The sequence below is a fragment of the Mixophyes fleayi genome, chromosome 1 (genome assembly GCF_038048845.1).
Source record: "Mixophyes fleayi isolate aMixFle1 chromosome 1, aMixFle1.hap1, whole genome shotgun sequence".
Taxonomy (NCBI): Eukaryota; Metazoa; Chordata; class Amphibia; order Anura; family Limnodynastidae; genus Mixophyes; species Mixophyes fleayi.
In genome coordinates this window covers 1,404,316-1,420,935 of record NC_134402.1, presented here as the reverse complement: position 1 = coordinate 1,420,935, position 16,620 = coordinate 1,404,316, and the positions used below count along the sequence as shown (strand labels likewise).

Here is a 16,620-nt window from a genome sequence, read left to right as displayed (position 1 = left end):
AATATGCGCGGGTAGATGTGAGTCTTCTAGTCTATGTGAATCCTTTCTTGGAGGATATCTATGTGACCCACCCCTATGTGTATTGAGTCTTTCTTTATTACAATCTCTCCTGTAATGTCCTTCCTCGTTACAGTTGAAACACCTGATCACTTTAGGTTTCCTGTTATATGGGTTGTATGCTGGTGGTCGTGTGTGCACCCCTTCTAGAGCCTGTATACTTACCGTCATTAACTTATCACTTTTCTCTTCCCTTTTTCTAAAAAGGTTCTTGTCATGCTCCACAGCAGACTCCCTAAGGAAGTCTACCGTGACGCCTCTCCAATTAGGTAATGTGGTTTGTACTCTCGTCTTTTTTTCCCTAAGGCCATCCATCAGTACCCCTACAGCTACCTCTCTGTGATGTGGGTCCTCACTTATGTTGGATATTCCAGTAAATCGTGCGATCGCTGTTATAGCTCTAGCAAAGTAATCTGAGGCAGTTTCACTATCCTTTTGTTTAATGGTGAAAATCTTACTCCAATTTACCACTACTGGAAAACAGATGGCTAAGTGTTTGACAATTTGTTCTATATTCCGTTGGTTAATCTCATCAGTCAAGGTGTCATCTTCCTCCAACAAACAATCTCCAATAAATTTTTGTATGTTAGTATTGGGAGGAAGACACGCCCTCAACACTACCCGCCAATCCTTACTGGTTGGTTCGTGAGCATTCCCTAAGTCTTTAACAAATTTCTGACATTTAGCTAACTCCTTTCTAGGGTCCGGGAATTCAGTCATAATGGAACGTAATTCTGATCTAGTCCAGGGACAATGCATTGTAACATTTCTTAAAGGAACTACACCATCCTTATCTGGTTTCCCATTGGGAACCGATATTGTGCGGACCGGGAACACACCCTCTGGTACACTAACTTCAGGGGACGCTACAGGATTTACAGGCCCTAGATTTAGAACACTTTCACTCCTAGTGATCACGCTACTCTCACCTATCTCAGCCATTTTCTCATACTTGCGCTGAGCCTCTAGTACATTAACAGCATGGGCAATGGCCGAAATCACAGTGGGTTCATCTTCATTTTCAGATACACTTGATTGAAACTGATTTAAAACAGGGTACAACTTAGTAATTTTTCTATTTTCAGTTTTAACAACGGCTGTACTTACCCCTCCCGCCACATAAGGTGGCGGGGGCGCGCTTGCGCTGAGTTCGCCACGCTTCTCAATGGTTACATCCGCCTCGCGCGCGCTTTTCGCCACGCCTATTTCCGGTTTGCATTCGCTGCTCTGCCACGTGTTACCTTCCATTTGCCACAATTTTAAACAATCATTATGTCTATTTCTCTTTTTCGTTGACTTGATCAACCATATTTTACCTTTTACAGTATTTAGTACCTCTGCATTAAAACTCCCTATTGTTGGGAAAGGCCTATCACAAGCTTTGGTCATCCCGACCCACGTGTCACAATACACAGTTGCATATGCACCATATTTCTTACACATGAGAAACCTCGCTGAACCAATAGGGCCTTCCTTAGGCAGTACACTGACCATCTCTAGCGTATGCTTAGCACCCATGTTGAACAATATACCTTCTACCCGGAACACAGACACACCGCAATGCTCTGTTCCTTCCGGCCAAATGTGAAATACAGACACACCGCAATGCTCTGTTCTTTCCACCTAATAATTTCAACTCTGTTGCTATACTCACCGCTAGAGATCTATAATGCTCGGTGAACGTATTTCCTTTAGCCGCGCTCACTCGCTTTTCTCGCCCCTGGCGAGGGTCCCTAATACAGAAATACCACTGTGGGCCCCAAGGGCTATCAGCTCCTCGATACCCTGGCTCAACCACAAAAATCTGCTGAGTTTATTATCGCTGGGAGCGCAAAGTCGATACAATCAACCTGCCTTTCCAGTATAATTCCTCCTAGCTGCTTCACCAATTCGCACTAACGGTGCGACCGGATCGCACTGCCTACCAATACTAATTATTAGCAAACCTTGCGATCTATTGGTAGCGCTTTGCGAAAACCCAGTTTTCGCATTCGGTATACCTGCCCTGTATACCGTCCTTCAGTTGGGCAATCCGCCTCGTCAGACAGCAACTGAGCACCTCAACAATAAAACAGTGTATCTACGTTACAACATCACACACTATACACCTTTTCTGCGCAGAAAATCAAAAGTTCCCAACAATAGTAATAATGTCTCAGAGGCTTTCACAAGTAATTATACTATGCATGTATAATAACTATCAAAACGATTGTTTAACCACGTGGCAAGTTTACCGGAAGTTCGCGTACGCACAGCAGGAAGTACACATACGCTAAACAATGCAATACAGTTAAAACGCACAATGACAGAAAGAAGAAACAGTTTTCTCTTTTGTCCCTAGGTTCTAGTTAGCGTGCCCTAGATAATGCAAAACGAACATTAGGTTTCGCAACACAGAGTAAAATTCAGGTTTTGAACACCATGCGTTCTTACCCGTTTATGACGCGTCTCCACCCTTTGTTGAGGAACCGAAATTCGTTGGTCTTGCGTATCATCGGCAACGAAACCTCCAAAGCTCACGAGCCCCCAATTGTTATGTGCGTATCGTCGCTAACCAATAACGATTGTCGAACCTCGATTTGTGTTTCCAAAGCACAAAGATTTATTCGAAATAAGTGGAAAAATATGCTCAAGCGAAGTAATAGTAAATACAGCCGTTACTTATCGCAGGCGCTCTGGATCCAGTGCAGTCATTCAATCCTGAAGTCTGGGGACAAGAAGTCTGCACTCTGGATCACAAGCTGCTGCTTATATACACAATCAAATACAGTAATACAATGAAGATGGTATAGCTTGCATCTATTGGTCCGGGTCTCAGGAATGTCCAAGGGGTCGTCAATCATTGGCTGGTTCATCCTAAGGAATCCAAAGGAGGGGGTCATCTCTGCAGGGGGTATGCTCTGCTCTTCCCGCCCGGATTCCTTAGTCTTAAGTAGTTCATAATTCCCTATCATTCATAACTTGCGTATGCACTCTGCGATTCCCTCGCAGAGTGAACCAAACAGTAGGATATGTAATAAGGTTCATTATGATACCACTCATGATGTTATTCCTTTAACCCATTCCGTGTATTTCACTAATATGCATGTAACTCTGATATAACATATAAATACTACTATATTTCGACATAACTGACTATGTGTTGCAATTACCATTAATGTGTACTATTTTATAAGTATGCGTGTTTGTGCGAATGTATGGTAAAAGACCGATTACTGTTGCTGCCGCGTGTATTGACTGCGTACGCCCTTTCACGCCGTAGCGTGCCCTTGTACGTCATAGTGTACCGTACGCATCTTTTCAGACAAAGACAACCAAGTTTGCTAGACTTTAATTGAAATGACTTTATCCAATTTGCTGACTTCGACAATCATCATCAGCACCATTATCATCATCATCATCAACATTTATTTATATAGAGCCAGCAAATTCCGTAGCGCTTTACAATTGGGGACAAACATTGATAAGACAATACTGGGTAATACATACAGACAGAGAGGTAAGAGAACCCTGCTCGCAAGCTTACAATCTATGGGACAATGGGAGTTAGAAACACAAGGGCATGTGCTACATCATATTGCACACTGGACCAGCTAGAACGCAAAGGTAAAAGTACTGAGTGGTCTGTGTGTGTACAAATGTTGGTCAGAGGGTTGTTGTCTTATGTTATCTGTGTAGAGGGTGGTAATAGGGTAAACTAGGGAGATTAATATGCTGAGTGTTGAGTTGGGAGATATTTTGAGACAAGTGAGGAAATGTATGTCGGTACAACTTTATTGATGGCCTTGTATGTTAGTAGAATAATTTTATATTGGATTTGTTGAAATACAGGCAGCCAATGTAGAGACTGACAGAGTGGCTCAGCAGAGGAATAACGGTTTGCAAGGAAAATCAGTCTAGCCGCTGTGTGCAAAATAGGTTGTAGGGGTTCAAATCTGATTTTAGGAAGACCAGTAAGGAGGGAATTCTAATAGTCGATGTGGGAGATGATACATTTATGAATTAATGTTTTTGCAGTGTCTTTTGTCAGATATGTGCGTACTCTGGAAATGTTCTTTAGATGTATGTAACATGATTTAGATATAGAGTCGATTTGGGGAATAAATGATAGGTGTGAGTCAAGGATTACACCTAGGCAACGAGCTTGCGGGGTGGGATTTATGGTCATGTTATCAACAGAAATAGAAATGTCAGGCAGGAAGCTTCTGTTTTTGGGTGGGAATATTATTAATTCAGTTTTTGAAAGATTGAGTTTGAGTTGGCGAGAAGACATCCAAGATGAAATGGCAGAAAGACAGTCAGTAACGCGAGACAACACAGATGGTGAGAGATCAGGAGAGGATAGATAAATTTGTGTATCATCCGCATAGAGATGTGTTGAAGTCGTATAATTGGTTGAACGAAAGTATATTGGTTTAATATTGGTTTGCCGTGTGTATTGCAAAGCGAACGCCACGTAGCACGTGGCGTGATGCGATCGCACAGTAAAATACGCACGCACACACTCGCATTACAACATTTAGTTATTTATACAATCCATATTGGTTCCGTTACACTGTAATTTATGAGCAGATAGCATTTGGTTTATTATTAGTTTATATAATATGATTATATGTACATTTTAGTGTTATTAAAGGTTTAAGTTATAGGAAAGGTGTCATGCCTGATATCATATTGAAGCCCTAATCATCAGCAGCTGTCCGGTGCAGTCGGCGAAGAGATCGCACATTGCATACTTTAGTTATTGATATTAGGGAATAAACCTTTGTATGATGCTGGCTATGAAAGGAGCAGACCCCCTGGAGAGATGACCCCCTCCTTTGGATTCCTTAGATTGAATCAGCCTATGAACTGTTTACCCTGAAGCCACCCTGTGCCTGGACCTATGGAAGCAAGTTACGTCATCTCTATTGTTCACAATGAAACACTGACTGTATATATTAGCTGCATCCCCCATCAGGGTCAGTCAACTCTGACCACAGTTATCTAACAGATACACTGTTCCATTGGGACCCATGGAAGCGCAGCGATTGCAGCGGTGTGTATGTATGTAACTTTTGGTATTGGCTGTGCTGTACTGTACTGTATTATAATATGTTAACGTATTGAATTGTTGACTATTTACATCTGCTAAAATAAACCACCATGTGCTTTGGACACACATACAATTGATTGAGCAATGCTTATTTTAAAACGATAGAATTACTTTAATAGATGATACTGAAATCCAAAGGATCTTATTAGTTTTCCAAGAGAAGTGGTGTAGATAGAGAATAGCAGAGCACCTAGGACTGAGCTTTGTGGTCTCCAACTGATAAACGAAGTGGAGCAGAGGTGGATCCAAAGAAATTAACACTGAAAGAGCGATTAGATAGGTAGGATGAGAACCAGGATAGGACAGTGCCTTCAAGACCTAGGGATTGTAGTGTTTGTATGAGGAGAGAGTGGTCAACAGTGTCAAATGCAGTAGAGAGATCCAGGAGAATTTGAAGAGAGTAAGTTTTTGTTTTGCTGTGATCAAATCATTGATCAGCGCAGTCTCTGTGGAGTGTTGAGAGTGAAAGTCTGACTGAAGGGAATCCAGTAGGTTGTTTGCTGTAAGAAAATGTGTGAGGCGAGTGTAGGCAATTCTCTCGAGAAGCTTGGAGGGAGCTGAGAGATGGGGCGGTAATTTACGAGAGAGTTTGGGTCAGAATTTTTTTTTTCCAGGCGTAATAGGCGTAATCACTGCATGCTTGTATAGTGATCGAAACCAGTAGAGAGAGAGATTACAGATTTTAGTTAGAGGACGAATGAGCACAGATTACAGTGACCTACTAATTTGTGAGGGAATGCAATCAAGAGGACAGGAGGTAGAGTAGGAAGATGAGAAGAGAGTAGAAACTTCCTCTTCATTTGTGTGATCAAATGAAGAGAGAGTGTCAGAGGATGCTACAAAGGAATTGAGCCGATTGCTTGTCAAAGGAGATGATACCATTTTAAGCCTGATCTTATCAATCTTGTCCTTGAAATAGGAAGCAACATCCTGGGCACTGATGTTAGTTGGAGGATTTGGGGCAGAAGGATTCAGAAGAGAGTTAAATGTGTTAAAGAGGCGTTTGGGGTTAGAAGCCTGAGCATAGATGAGAGATTGGAAGTAGGTTTTTCTAGCAGTGTCCAGAGCATTTTTATAGGAGTGGTAGATATCAGTATATGTGATGAAATCATTAGAGGCACAAGATTTGCGCCAGTGACATTCTGCTTTACGAGAAAGTTTTTGTAGAGTTTGTGTTACTGTTGTGTGCCACGGTTTGCGACGAAGTCTACGTGGAGTATGTAGTGCCGCTGGAGCCACTTGATCAAGGGCAGTTGCTAGGATTTGGTGAAAATGGGGTACTGCCCTAGCAGGAGAGAATGTAGAAATTGGGGACAGAAAGTGTTGAAGAGAGGTGGAAAACTTTTGAAGATCAATAGATTTGATATTCCTACGGTTGTGAGGAGACTTGGAAGAGTTTGACACTAGGGAGAGTAAAGAACTGGGGGTGAGTGAGTAGCTAATAAGGTGATGATCCGAGAGGGGGAAAGGTGAGCTAAGGAAATTAGAAACTGAGCATAGTCTAGAGAAAACAAGATCAAGACCGTGGTCATCCTGATGAGTAGCGGATTCAATCCACTGAGAGAGGTTAAGTGAGGAGGTTAGGGAGAGTAGTTTGGAAGCAACATTGGAACGTGGATTAGCAATAGGGATGTTGAAATCACCCATGATGATGTTGGGGATGTCAGAGGATAAGAATGGAGGGTGCCATGCCGAGAAGTGTTCAAGAAATTGTTGGTGTGGTCCACGGAGGCAATAGATCACAGCAACATACGTAGAGAATGGGTTAAAAATCCTTACAGTATTTACTTTAAAAGATGTGAACGTGAGTTTTGGGACATTTGGTAGATCTGTGAAAGTGCACTGTGGGGAGAGAATTAGTCCAACCCTACCTCCTTGTCTGTGGGTGAAATGGAGACCACCATGTGAAAGGGCTGCAGGTGAGTCAGTATCTGATTACGTGAGCCACGATTCTGTTATTGCTAGAAGGTTTAGTGTTTGAAGGCTCAGCTCTTGGCTCCCGGTGAATAATGTTCCCAACGATAAGTACAGAAATAGATGAAGGTGCAGGCCACCTTCGTCTATTTAGTTTTATCAAGGTCTGTATTAGCTGTATTAATTAACTGTATTAAATCTACCACTGTCCATCTAAAGAATGCTGTCTGTTTGTGTAGCATAAGTGGATCTTATGATCTCTAAAGTGCATTTTGCAAGGCTGTCAGATCATCTATTGTATCCTATAGTCTAGGGCTTGTATCTGTCATTAAGCTGCCATGTATTTCTGCCATATATTTGTGCCACTGCTATGTCACAAATTTTTGTCAGCCAGGTCGCTGCAGACTGTGGCCAAAATTGGTTAAAATTGGGAACGTTCTGAAGGGATCATTAGAAAATAGACTGGAAATGAATGTTAATGCTATAAATAGTAATATAGGAGCAAAAACAGCTAAAAATTACATTATTTTACTTCTTTTCACAATTTTCAATTAAGTCCAGATCCAAAACCTTTCGCAGTTGTTCAACACAACTGGTAGCAAAGCCTAAACACCGGGTTTGGTTAGAACCGACACTGATTTCACACATCTCTGATAAATACATAGAATCTTCTGAGCCATTTTACTGTTTTATCACATATCCACTCATTCCGGTATCTGCTACAACCATCGTTCCAGTGCTCTCAACTCTTGTGGTTACATCGGTGTCGGACCCACAATATCAACGCCTCCATTCAGGTGGAGCTTTTACCTTACATACTAACTATCCTGACAACTTACATGTAGCAATAAGGGATGTTATAGGGACGCATTAGAAAGATAGAATACAGGTGGATAGTATTTTATTTTCACACACGTTATGGAACAATTAGCCGTATAAACCTAATGTTGTTGTATTCTAGCTGCCCTGCCACCCTTCTCTGTGTCTCGCCGGATTGGACATCCGTATCAGAACCGCACACCCCCAAAGAGGAAGAAGCCTCGCACCTCATTTAGCCGTCTCCAGATCTGTGAGCTGGAAAAGAGATTCCACCAGCAGAAATACCTGGCCTCTGCGGAAAGGGCATCTCTGGCCAAATCTCTGCGCATGAGCGACTCGCAAGTCAAGACGTGGTTCCAGAACCGCAGGACCAAATGGAGGTCAGGTGACAATGTCAAATCAGAAAGTGTTTGTGTTTATTAATCACGATTTTCCGCAGATCTCTTACTATACAATAACCAGCAGATGGGACTGATTTATCAGAGGAGATTTCGCCAGCGATTGGGGTTTTTTTCTTCAAAGGTTTATTGCCAGTGACACCGCTATCGCCAGTGGTAACCTGCAACGGCTGTACGATGCCTCTCCATGGGGAAGTCTATATACCGAGTATCACAGTGCTACAAGTACAACAACCTGTTTTCAGGATGGCCATAAATTCTAATCTTAAAATATGCATTATTTGAATAAATATTTTTTTTTAATATATAGAGGTTTTGAAATATTTTAACATTTTTAAATATTTTTTAGCTATTTTTAAACTTGTTTATTATCTACGTGGAACTGAAAGTCCAAATCTCAGGATTCAGGCCCACCACACATTTTATTACAATTATTTTAATCTGATATCACAATCTCTGTTTCCATCTCTCTCTTTTGTGTCTTTTCCCCATGTTTCTCCTTCTCTCCATCTCTCTCTCTCTGTATATCTATCTCCATCTCCATCTCAATCTCTCTGTATATCTATCTCCATCTCAATCTCTCTGTATATCTATCTCCATCTCTCTCTCTCTGTATATCTATCTCCATCTCCATCTCAATCTCTCTGTATATCTATCTCCATCTCCATCTCAATCTCTCTGTATATCTATCTCCATCTCCATCTCAATCTCTCTGTATATCTCTCTCCATCTCCATCTCAATCTCTCCCTCTCTCCATCTCTCTATCTCTCCATCTCCATCTCTCTGTATATCTATCTCCATCTCCATCTCAATCTCTCTGTATATCTATCTCCATCTCCATCTCAATCTCTCTGTATATCTATCTCCATCTCAATCTCTCTGTATATCTATCTCCATCTCTCTCTCTCTGTATATCTATCTCCATCTCCATCTCAATCTCTCTGTATATCTATCTCCATCTCCATCTCAATCTCTCTGTATATCTATCTCCATCTCTATCTCAATCTCTCTGTATATCTATCTCCATCTCCATCTCAATCTCTCTGTATATCTCTCTCCATCTCCATCTCAATCTCTCCCTCTCTCCATCTCTCTATCTCTCCATCTCAATCTCTCCCTCTCTCTATTTCTCCATTTCTCTTTCCATCTCTCTGTCTCTTATGGCTATTTCTCTCCATCTCTATTTCTCAATCTCCCTATCTCAATCTCTTTCCCTCTTTCCCCTGCTGTCTCTCTATCTCTCCATCTCTCTGTCTCTGTCCATTTCTCTCTCTGTCGCTCTCTATCAATCTCTCTCCATCTCTAACTGTCTTTCCTCTCTATCACAGTCCCCCCTCTCTCTCTTTCTGCCGGCTCTATACGTTTTCCATGTTTTACCCACTCTACTAATGTCCTCTATTTCCACTATTGACCAATTGTTCTCCTTCCTATGAGACTTCTTGGCTCCTGTTGTTGCCACTATCACACCTCCTTAGTACTCGCCATTGTCCATCATTTGTACCTGATACTGTTTTCTGTTCCACTGCCGTCTTTTTCTTCCCCATAATGTCCCCATTTTATTTCTGCTATGATTGTATCTCCACCTTTGCCTTTCTTGACTAAAGTCATCATTTTATTTATACCCATATTCCTATCTATGGCTATTATTTTCCCAGACTTTTTTTATTTTCTATTTGTCATCACTTTGTGCTTTGTCATCTCATTCTACACGTTCCCTACTCACAAATTCCTCACTCCAAGTCCTTCACTTCTCCTATTCCCATCATGTGCAATCTACACAATTCCTCATCTAAATACACTATTATTATTCTTATATCTAGAAGAGTATAATACTCAAAGAGACAAGAGGACGGGCCTAGACAGGGGATCAGGGAAATAAGAGAAAGGGCTGGACAGGAGGAAGTAGGGGTAAGACACAAGGAGTAGACTGGACAGGAGGGAGAAGGAGTAAGACACAAGGATAGGGCTAGACAAGAGGGAATAGGGGTAAGACAGGAGGAGAAGGCTGGACAGGAGGGAGTAGGGGTAAGCCACGAGGAGAAAGCTGGACAGGAGGGAATAGGGGTAAGACACGAGGAGAAAGCTGGACAGGAGGGAGTAGAGGTAAGACAGGAGGGGAAGGCTGGACAGGAGGGAGTAGGGGTAAGATAGGAGGAGAAGACTGGACAGGAGGGAGTATGGGTAAGACAGGAGGAGAAGGCTGGACAGGAGGGAGTAGAGGTAAGACACGAGGAGAAAGCTGGACAGGAGGGAGTAGAGGTAAGACAGGAGGGGAAGGCTGGACAAGAGGGAGTAGGGGTAAGACACGAGGAGAAGGCTGGACAGGAGGAAGTAGGGGTAAGACACAAGGAGAAGACTGGACAGGAGGGAGTAGGAGTAAGACAAGAGGAGAGGGCTGGACAGGAGGGAGTAGGGGTAAGACACAAGGATAGGGCTAGACAAGAGGGAATAGGGGTAAGACAGGAGGAGAAGGCTGGACAGGAGGGAGTAGGGGTAAGACACGAGGAGAAAGCTGGACAGGAGGGAATAGGGGTAAGACACAAGTAGAAGGCTGGACAGGAGGGAATAGGGGTAAGACACAAGGAGAAGGCTGGACAGGAGGGAGTAGGGCTAAGACAAGAGGAGAGGGCTGGACAGGAGGGAGTAGGGGTAAGACACAAGGAGAAAGCTGGACAGGAGGGAATAGGGGTAAGACAGGAGGGGAAGGCTGAACAGGAAGGAAAAGGGGTAAGACATGAGGAGAAGGCTGGACAGGAGGAAGTAGGGGTAAGACACAAGGAGAAGGCTGGACAGGAGGACGTAGGGGTAAGACACGAGGGGAGGGGAGAGGGCTGGACAGGAGGGAATAGGGGGTAAGACACAAGGAGAGGGCTGGACAGGAGGGAGTAGGGGTAAGACAGGTGGGCAAGGTTGGACAGGAGGGAGTAGGGGTATGACACGAGGAGACGGCTGGACAGGAGGGAATAGGGGTAAGACACAACGAGAAGGCTGGACAGGAGAAAGTAGGGGTAAGACACAAGGAGAAGGCTGGACAGGAGGGAGTAGGGTTAAGACACGAGGAGAAGGCTGGACAGGAGGAAGTAGGGGTAAGACACAAGGAGAGGGCTGGACAGGAGGGAGTAGGGGTAAGACACGAGGAGAAGGCTGGACAGAAGGGAGTAGGGGTAAGACATGAGGAGAAGGCTGGACAGGAGGAAGTAGGGGTAAGACACAAGGAGTAGTCTGGACAGGAGGACGTAGGGGTAAGACACGAGGAGAGGGCTGGACAGGAGGGAATAGGGGGTAAGACACAAGGAGAGGGCTGGACAGGAGGGAGTAGGGGTAAGAGAGGAGGGCAAGGTTGGACAGGAGGGAGTAGGGGTAAGACACGAGGAGAAGGCTGGACAGGAGGGAATAGGGGTAAGACACGAGGAGAAGGCTGGACAGGAGAAAGTAGGGGTAAGACACAAGGAGAAGGCTGGACAGGAGGGAGTAGGGTTAAGACACCAGGAGAAGGCTGGAAAGGAGGAAGCAGGGGTAAGACACGAGGAGAGGGCTGGACAGGAGGGAGTAGGGGTAAGACACGAGGAGAAGGCTGGACAGGAGGGAGTAGGGGTAAGACATGAGGAGAAGGCTGGACAGGAGGAAGTAGGGGTAAGACACAAGGAGTAGTCTGGACAGGAGGATGTAGGGGTAAGACATGAGGAGAGGGCTGGACAGGAGGGAATAGGGGGTAAGACACAAGGAGAGGGCTGGACAGGAGGGAGTAGGGATAAGACAGGAGGGCAAGGTTGGACAGGAGGGAGTAGGGGTAAGACACGAGGAGAAGGCTGGACAGGAGGGAATAGGGGTAAGACACGAGGAGAAGGCTGGACAGGAGAAAGTAGGGGTAAGACACAAGGAGAAGGCTGGACAGGAGGGAGTAGGGTTAAGACACCAGGAGAAGGCTGGAAAGGAGGAAGCAGGGGTAAGACACGAGGAGAGGGCTGGACAGGAGGGAGTAGGGGTAAGACACGAGGAGAACGCTGGACAGGAGGGAGTAGGGGTAAGACACAAGGAGAAGGCTGGACATAAGTGAGTAGGGGTAAGACACGAGGAGAGGGCTGGACAGGAGGGAGTAGGGGTAAGACACGAGGAGAGGGCTGGACAGGAGGGACTATGGGTAAGACACAAGGAGAAGGCTGGACAGGAGGGAGTAGGGGTAAGACACGAGGAGAAGGCTGGACAGGAGGGAGTAGGGGTAAGACACGAGGAGAAGGCTGGACAGGAGGAAGTAGGGGTAAGACATGAGAGGGCTGGACAGGAGGGAGTAGGGGTAAGACACGAGGAGAAGGCTGGACGGGAGGAAGTAGGGGTAAGACACAAGGAGAAGGAGGGAGTAGGGTTAAGCCACGAGGAGAATGCTGGACAGGACGAAGTAGGGGTAAGACACGAGGAGAGGGCTGGACAGGAGGGAGTATGGGTAAGACACAAGGAGAAGGCTGCACAGGAGGGAGTAGGGGTAAGACACAAGGAAAAGGCTGGACTGAAGGTAGTAGGGGTAAGACACAAGGAGAGGGCTGGACAGGAGGGAATAGGGGTAATACACGAGGAGAAGGCTGGACAGGAGGGAGTAGGGGTAAGACACGAGGAGAAGGCTGAACAGGAGGAAGTAGGGGTAAGACACATGGAGAGGGCTGGACAGGAGGGAGTAGGTGTAAGACACGAGGAGAAGGCTGGACAGGAGAAAGTAGGGGTAAGACACGAGAAGAAGGCTGGACAGGAGGGAGTAGGGGTAAGACATGAGGAGAAGGCTGGACAGGAGGAAGTAGGGGTAAGACACGAGGAGAAGGCTGGACAGAAGGGAGTAGGGGTAAGACACGAAGAGAGGGCTGGACAGGAGGGAATAGGGGTAAGACACGAGGAGAAGGCTGGACAGGAGGGAGTAGAGATAAGACACGAGGAGAAGGCTGGACAGGAGGGAGTAGGGGTAAGACACGAGGAGAAGGCTGAACAGGAGGGAGTAGGGGTAAGACACGAGGAGAGGGCTGGACAGGAGGGAGTAGGGGTAAGACACAAGGAGAGGGCTGGACAGGAGGGAATAGGGGAAAGACACGAGGAGAAGGCTGGACAGGAGTTAGTAGGGCTAAGACACGATTAGACGGCTGGACAGGAGGGAGTAGGGGTAAGACACGAGGAGAAGGCTGGACAGGAGTGTGTATGGGGTTAGATACAAGGAGATGGCTGGACAGGAGGGAGTAGGGGTAAAACACGAGGAGAAGGCTGGACAAGAGGGAGTAGGGGTAAGACACGAGGAGAGGGCTGGACAGGAGGGAGTAGGGGTAAGACACGAGGAGAAGGCTGGACAGGAGTTAGTAGGGCTAAGACACGATTAGACGGCTGGACAGGAGGGAGTAGGGGTAAGACACGAGGAGAAGGCTGGACAGGAGTGTGTATGGGGTTAGATACAAGGAGATGGCTGGACAGGAGGGAGTAGGGGTAAAACACGAGGAGAAGGCTGAACAGGAGGGAGTAGGGGTAAGACATGAGGAGAGGGCTGGACAGGAGGGTGTAGGGGTAAGACACGAGGAGAGGGCTGGACAGGAGGGAGTAGGGGTAAGACACGAGGAGAAGGCTGGACAGGAGGAAGTAGGGGTAAGACATAAGGAGAAGGCTGTACAGGAGGTAGTAGGGGTAATATATGAGGAGAGGGCTGGACAGGAGGGAGTAGGGATAAGACACGAGGAGAAGGCTGGACAAGAGGTCATACTGATCAGGAAAATAAGAGTAGGAGATTTGAAATTTTGCTTGATTGGGTATACAGGTCCTATCAATTGGTGGGAAACATGGGACATAAGGTGAAGATACAGTAAATAAAATGAAAGCAGAGAGACTTAGGCGGGTTAGGCTGGTTGGTTAAACTGGTGTCTCACCTGCACTGTATTCAACACTTACATTGATGATCTACCCACCTTACTGGAGAGGTCCACACCCTCAGGACTGGCACCACAAAGGGCAGAGATCCAATGTCTGCTATAGGCAGATGACCTGTTCACTCACTCTCCAACTGAATGGAGCCTGCAGGAAAAACTGTACATACTGCAAAACTACTGAGTCCTTATAGGTCAACCTTAATGAGACCAAAATCATGTTCTACCAGAAGAAGCCTAACAATCTCCAACACCAAATCAACTTCTGTATGAAATCCCAAGGGATGGATCCCCCACACAGATGGAAATCTCATTTTTCCATGTAGTTGATAGGAAGATGCACTGATTGTAATTTGTACTCACCCAGAAATGGTCTAAGTCTACTAGCGTCTATCAGAGGGTGCTTTTTTAATGGGCTCGTGTAAATTTGGCCACCTCAGCCCACAAATCTATGTGCTTACCTGTAACAATGGCTGTATTATTTATGCTGCAGGTTTACACTTTTGGCTTATTGTCAGTGGTCTCGTTACTTTACTAAGTTAGTTGGGAAGACCTGGCTTCTAAAATTACCTAAATATTTATAGAGAAATCTTACATAGAATATTCTAGGGTGTTCAGTGAATGGGAGGGGGGGGGAATAAAAGGATTAATTTTTGTTATATATAATGGAGTCAAGGAGAAGGGATGGTAATTGTTGGGCTGTACAGGAACATCTGCTAGGAAGTTGCAGCATTTGAAGACCAAGGTACAACTGGTGGTAGCCATGTTCCCCCATAAGGGTTCAACGGAAGAAGGCTGCGGCTGTATATTATAGAAGTCTCCTTAACTACTGTTAGAACTCCTCCAGCCAGTGCATCAAAACCCGGAGTCTGCTCTGAAAGTCTGGTGTTCACTGGAGCCCCTAGTGGTGAGGACAGACTTGGCCGCAGACAAACAGAGGGTCGTGAGATGTGCACTGACTGGGGAGAACCCAGCTATAAGGTGTAGGAGTAAACAGCAGAGTGACATTCAAAGCAAGGGTCGAGGGCCGGCAGCAAACAGCGTATCCAGTAAACAAGCCGAGGTCAGAGGTCACAGGCAAAACAGCAGCGTAAGAGTCCAGGCAATAAATCAAGGGCCACAGGCAGTCAAACATAGTCAGATATACAGGCAAGGGTCGGCAACAATAAACAGATACAAAAGCAAGCAGGTGCAGAGAGCAGGCTAGAGCACTGAGACAGGAACTATAACCGGCAGGGAGGGCTTGTCTTATAAACAAGTAATGGCCAATGAGAGGTGTCCTGCTTAGCAGGAGGAATTAGCCCAGCTGGGCTTTAACTTCTCAATTAGTGCGCACGCGCCCGGCTGCCTGGATGCCGGGACGCGGCGCTAGCAGCTGAGAGCGTCCCAACCGTTGCCTAGGCAACGGCTGGGACCAGGGGGAAATGACGTCCCGGTCGTCATGACGACGTCCGAGACGCAGAGCCTGCCGGGGAAGAGAGCTGCGGCGGTGCCCGGAGCCGCCGCCGCGGCTCATAACAACTATATTCTACAGGCGCAGCCTTCTCCCGTTGAACCCTTAAGAGGCACAATAATACTGCAGGCGTTAAAACTCACGTGATTCTGCGCGGCCGGCTTCTTACACAGCGCAGTGATTCAAAGTCATTTTTTTCAACAATCGAAATTCACAGCATGTCGGGGGCCCCAGCTTCGCACTCAATATGTCGGGGTAAGCGTTGTCGCTGAATTCAGCAGCGCACTTACGTACCCCACCCGGTAGAACTATCATGATATGTTCTTCTGGATTACTATATCGCATATGAAAGTATTTATCGCTTCTTCTGTGTACACTGTGGACTGTACATTTTACATATTACCTGGGGATTGCAGCTTCTTTGGGTTTTGCACAGATTAGTGACTTGAGGCTGGAACTATTAGTGGTAACTACATTGTCTATGAGCTCTGCTGTCTTTGTACAGACTTCCCATTAAGATGCTTTTATTATGGGATATGTTATTAATGTGATACTCAGATAAACTGTGTACTTCATCCAAATAATGTCTGCTCACAGGCCTGGCATTAGGCATCTGCCTAGGGCGCCGGGACCTGGGGGGCACCACTGAGGCGGCCATCAGGTACTGAGAAGAAGACTCTATCTTCATGCTGATAGCGGCCGCAGTTCTTAATTAAATTTATTTCTAAAGCCGCTGTCTGCCGCAGTGCTATGTTGGTTATCTGCCCTGACAATGTCAGGCTTATGTTCATCTAGGAGACCCTCCGAGCCGATAAGCCCCGTCCCCCGGATGAGGCCAGGATGAACTCTATGGGGGCCTGCAGAATGAGACAACCCTGCATGTTCTCCCCTGCTGGAGGTAAGCGTGGGAGGAGAGAGGGGAACTTTTAATGTTTTGGGATGGTGGCCTGGGATATTAATTTAATACTAGGGTGACATTTCACATGTTAGAAAAT

General features: G+C 45.8%; 1 protein-coding gene across 1 annotated transcript in view; it reads left to right on the top strand.

Annotated features, from left to right (window-relative positions):
• Positions 1-16,620, top strand: part of TLX2 (T cell leukemia homeobox 2) — a 66,813-nt gene that overhangs the window by 45,176 nt on the left and 5,017 nt on the right. The window contains exon 2 of the mRNA XM_075187799.1: positions 8,028-8,265. Within this exon, the coding sequence (XP_075043900.1) occupies positions 8,028-8,265 (238 nt within the window). The remainder of the gene's footprint in view (positions 1-8,027; positions 8,266-16,620) is intronic.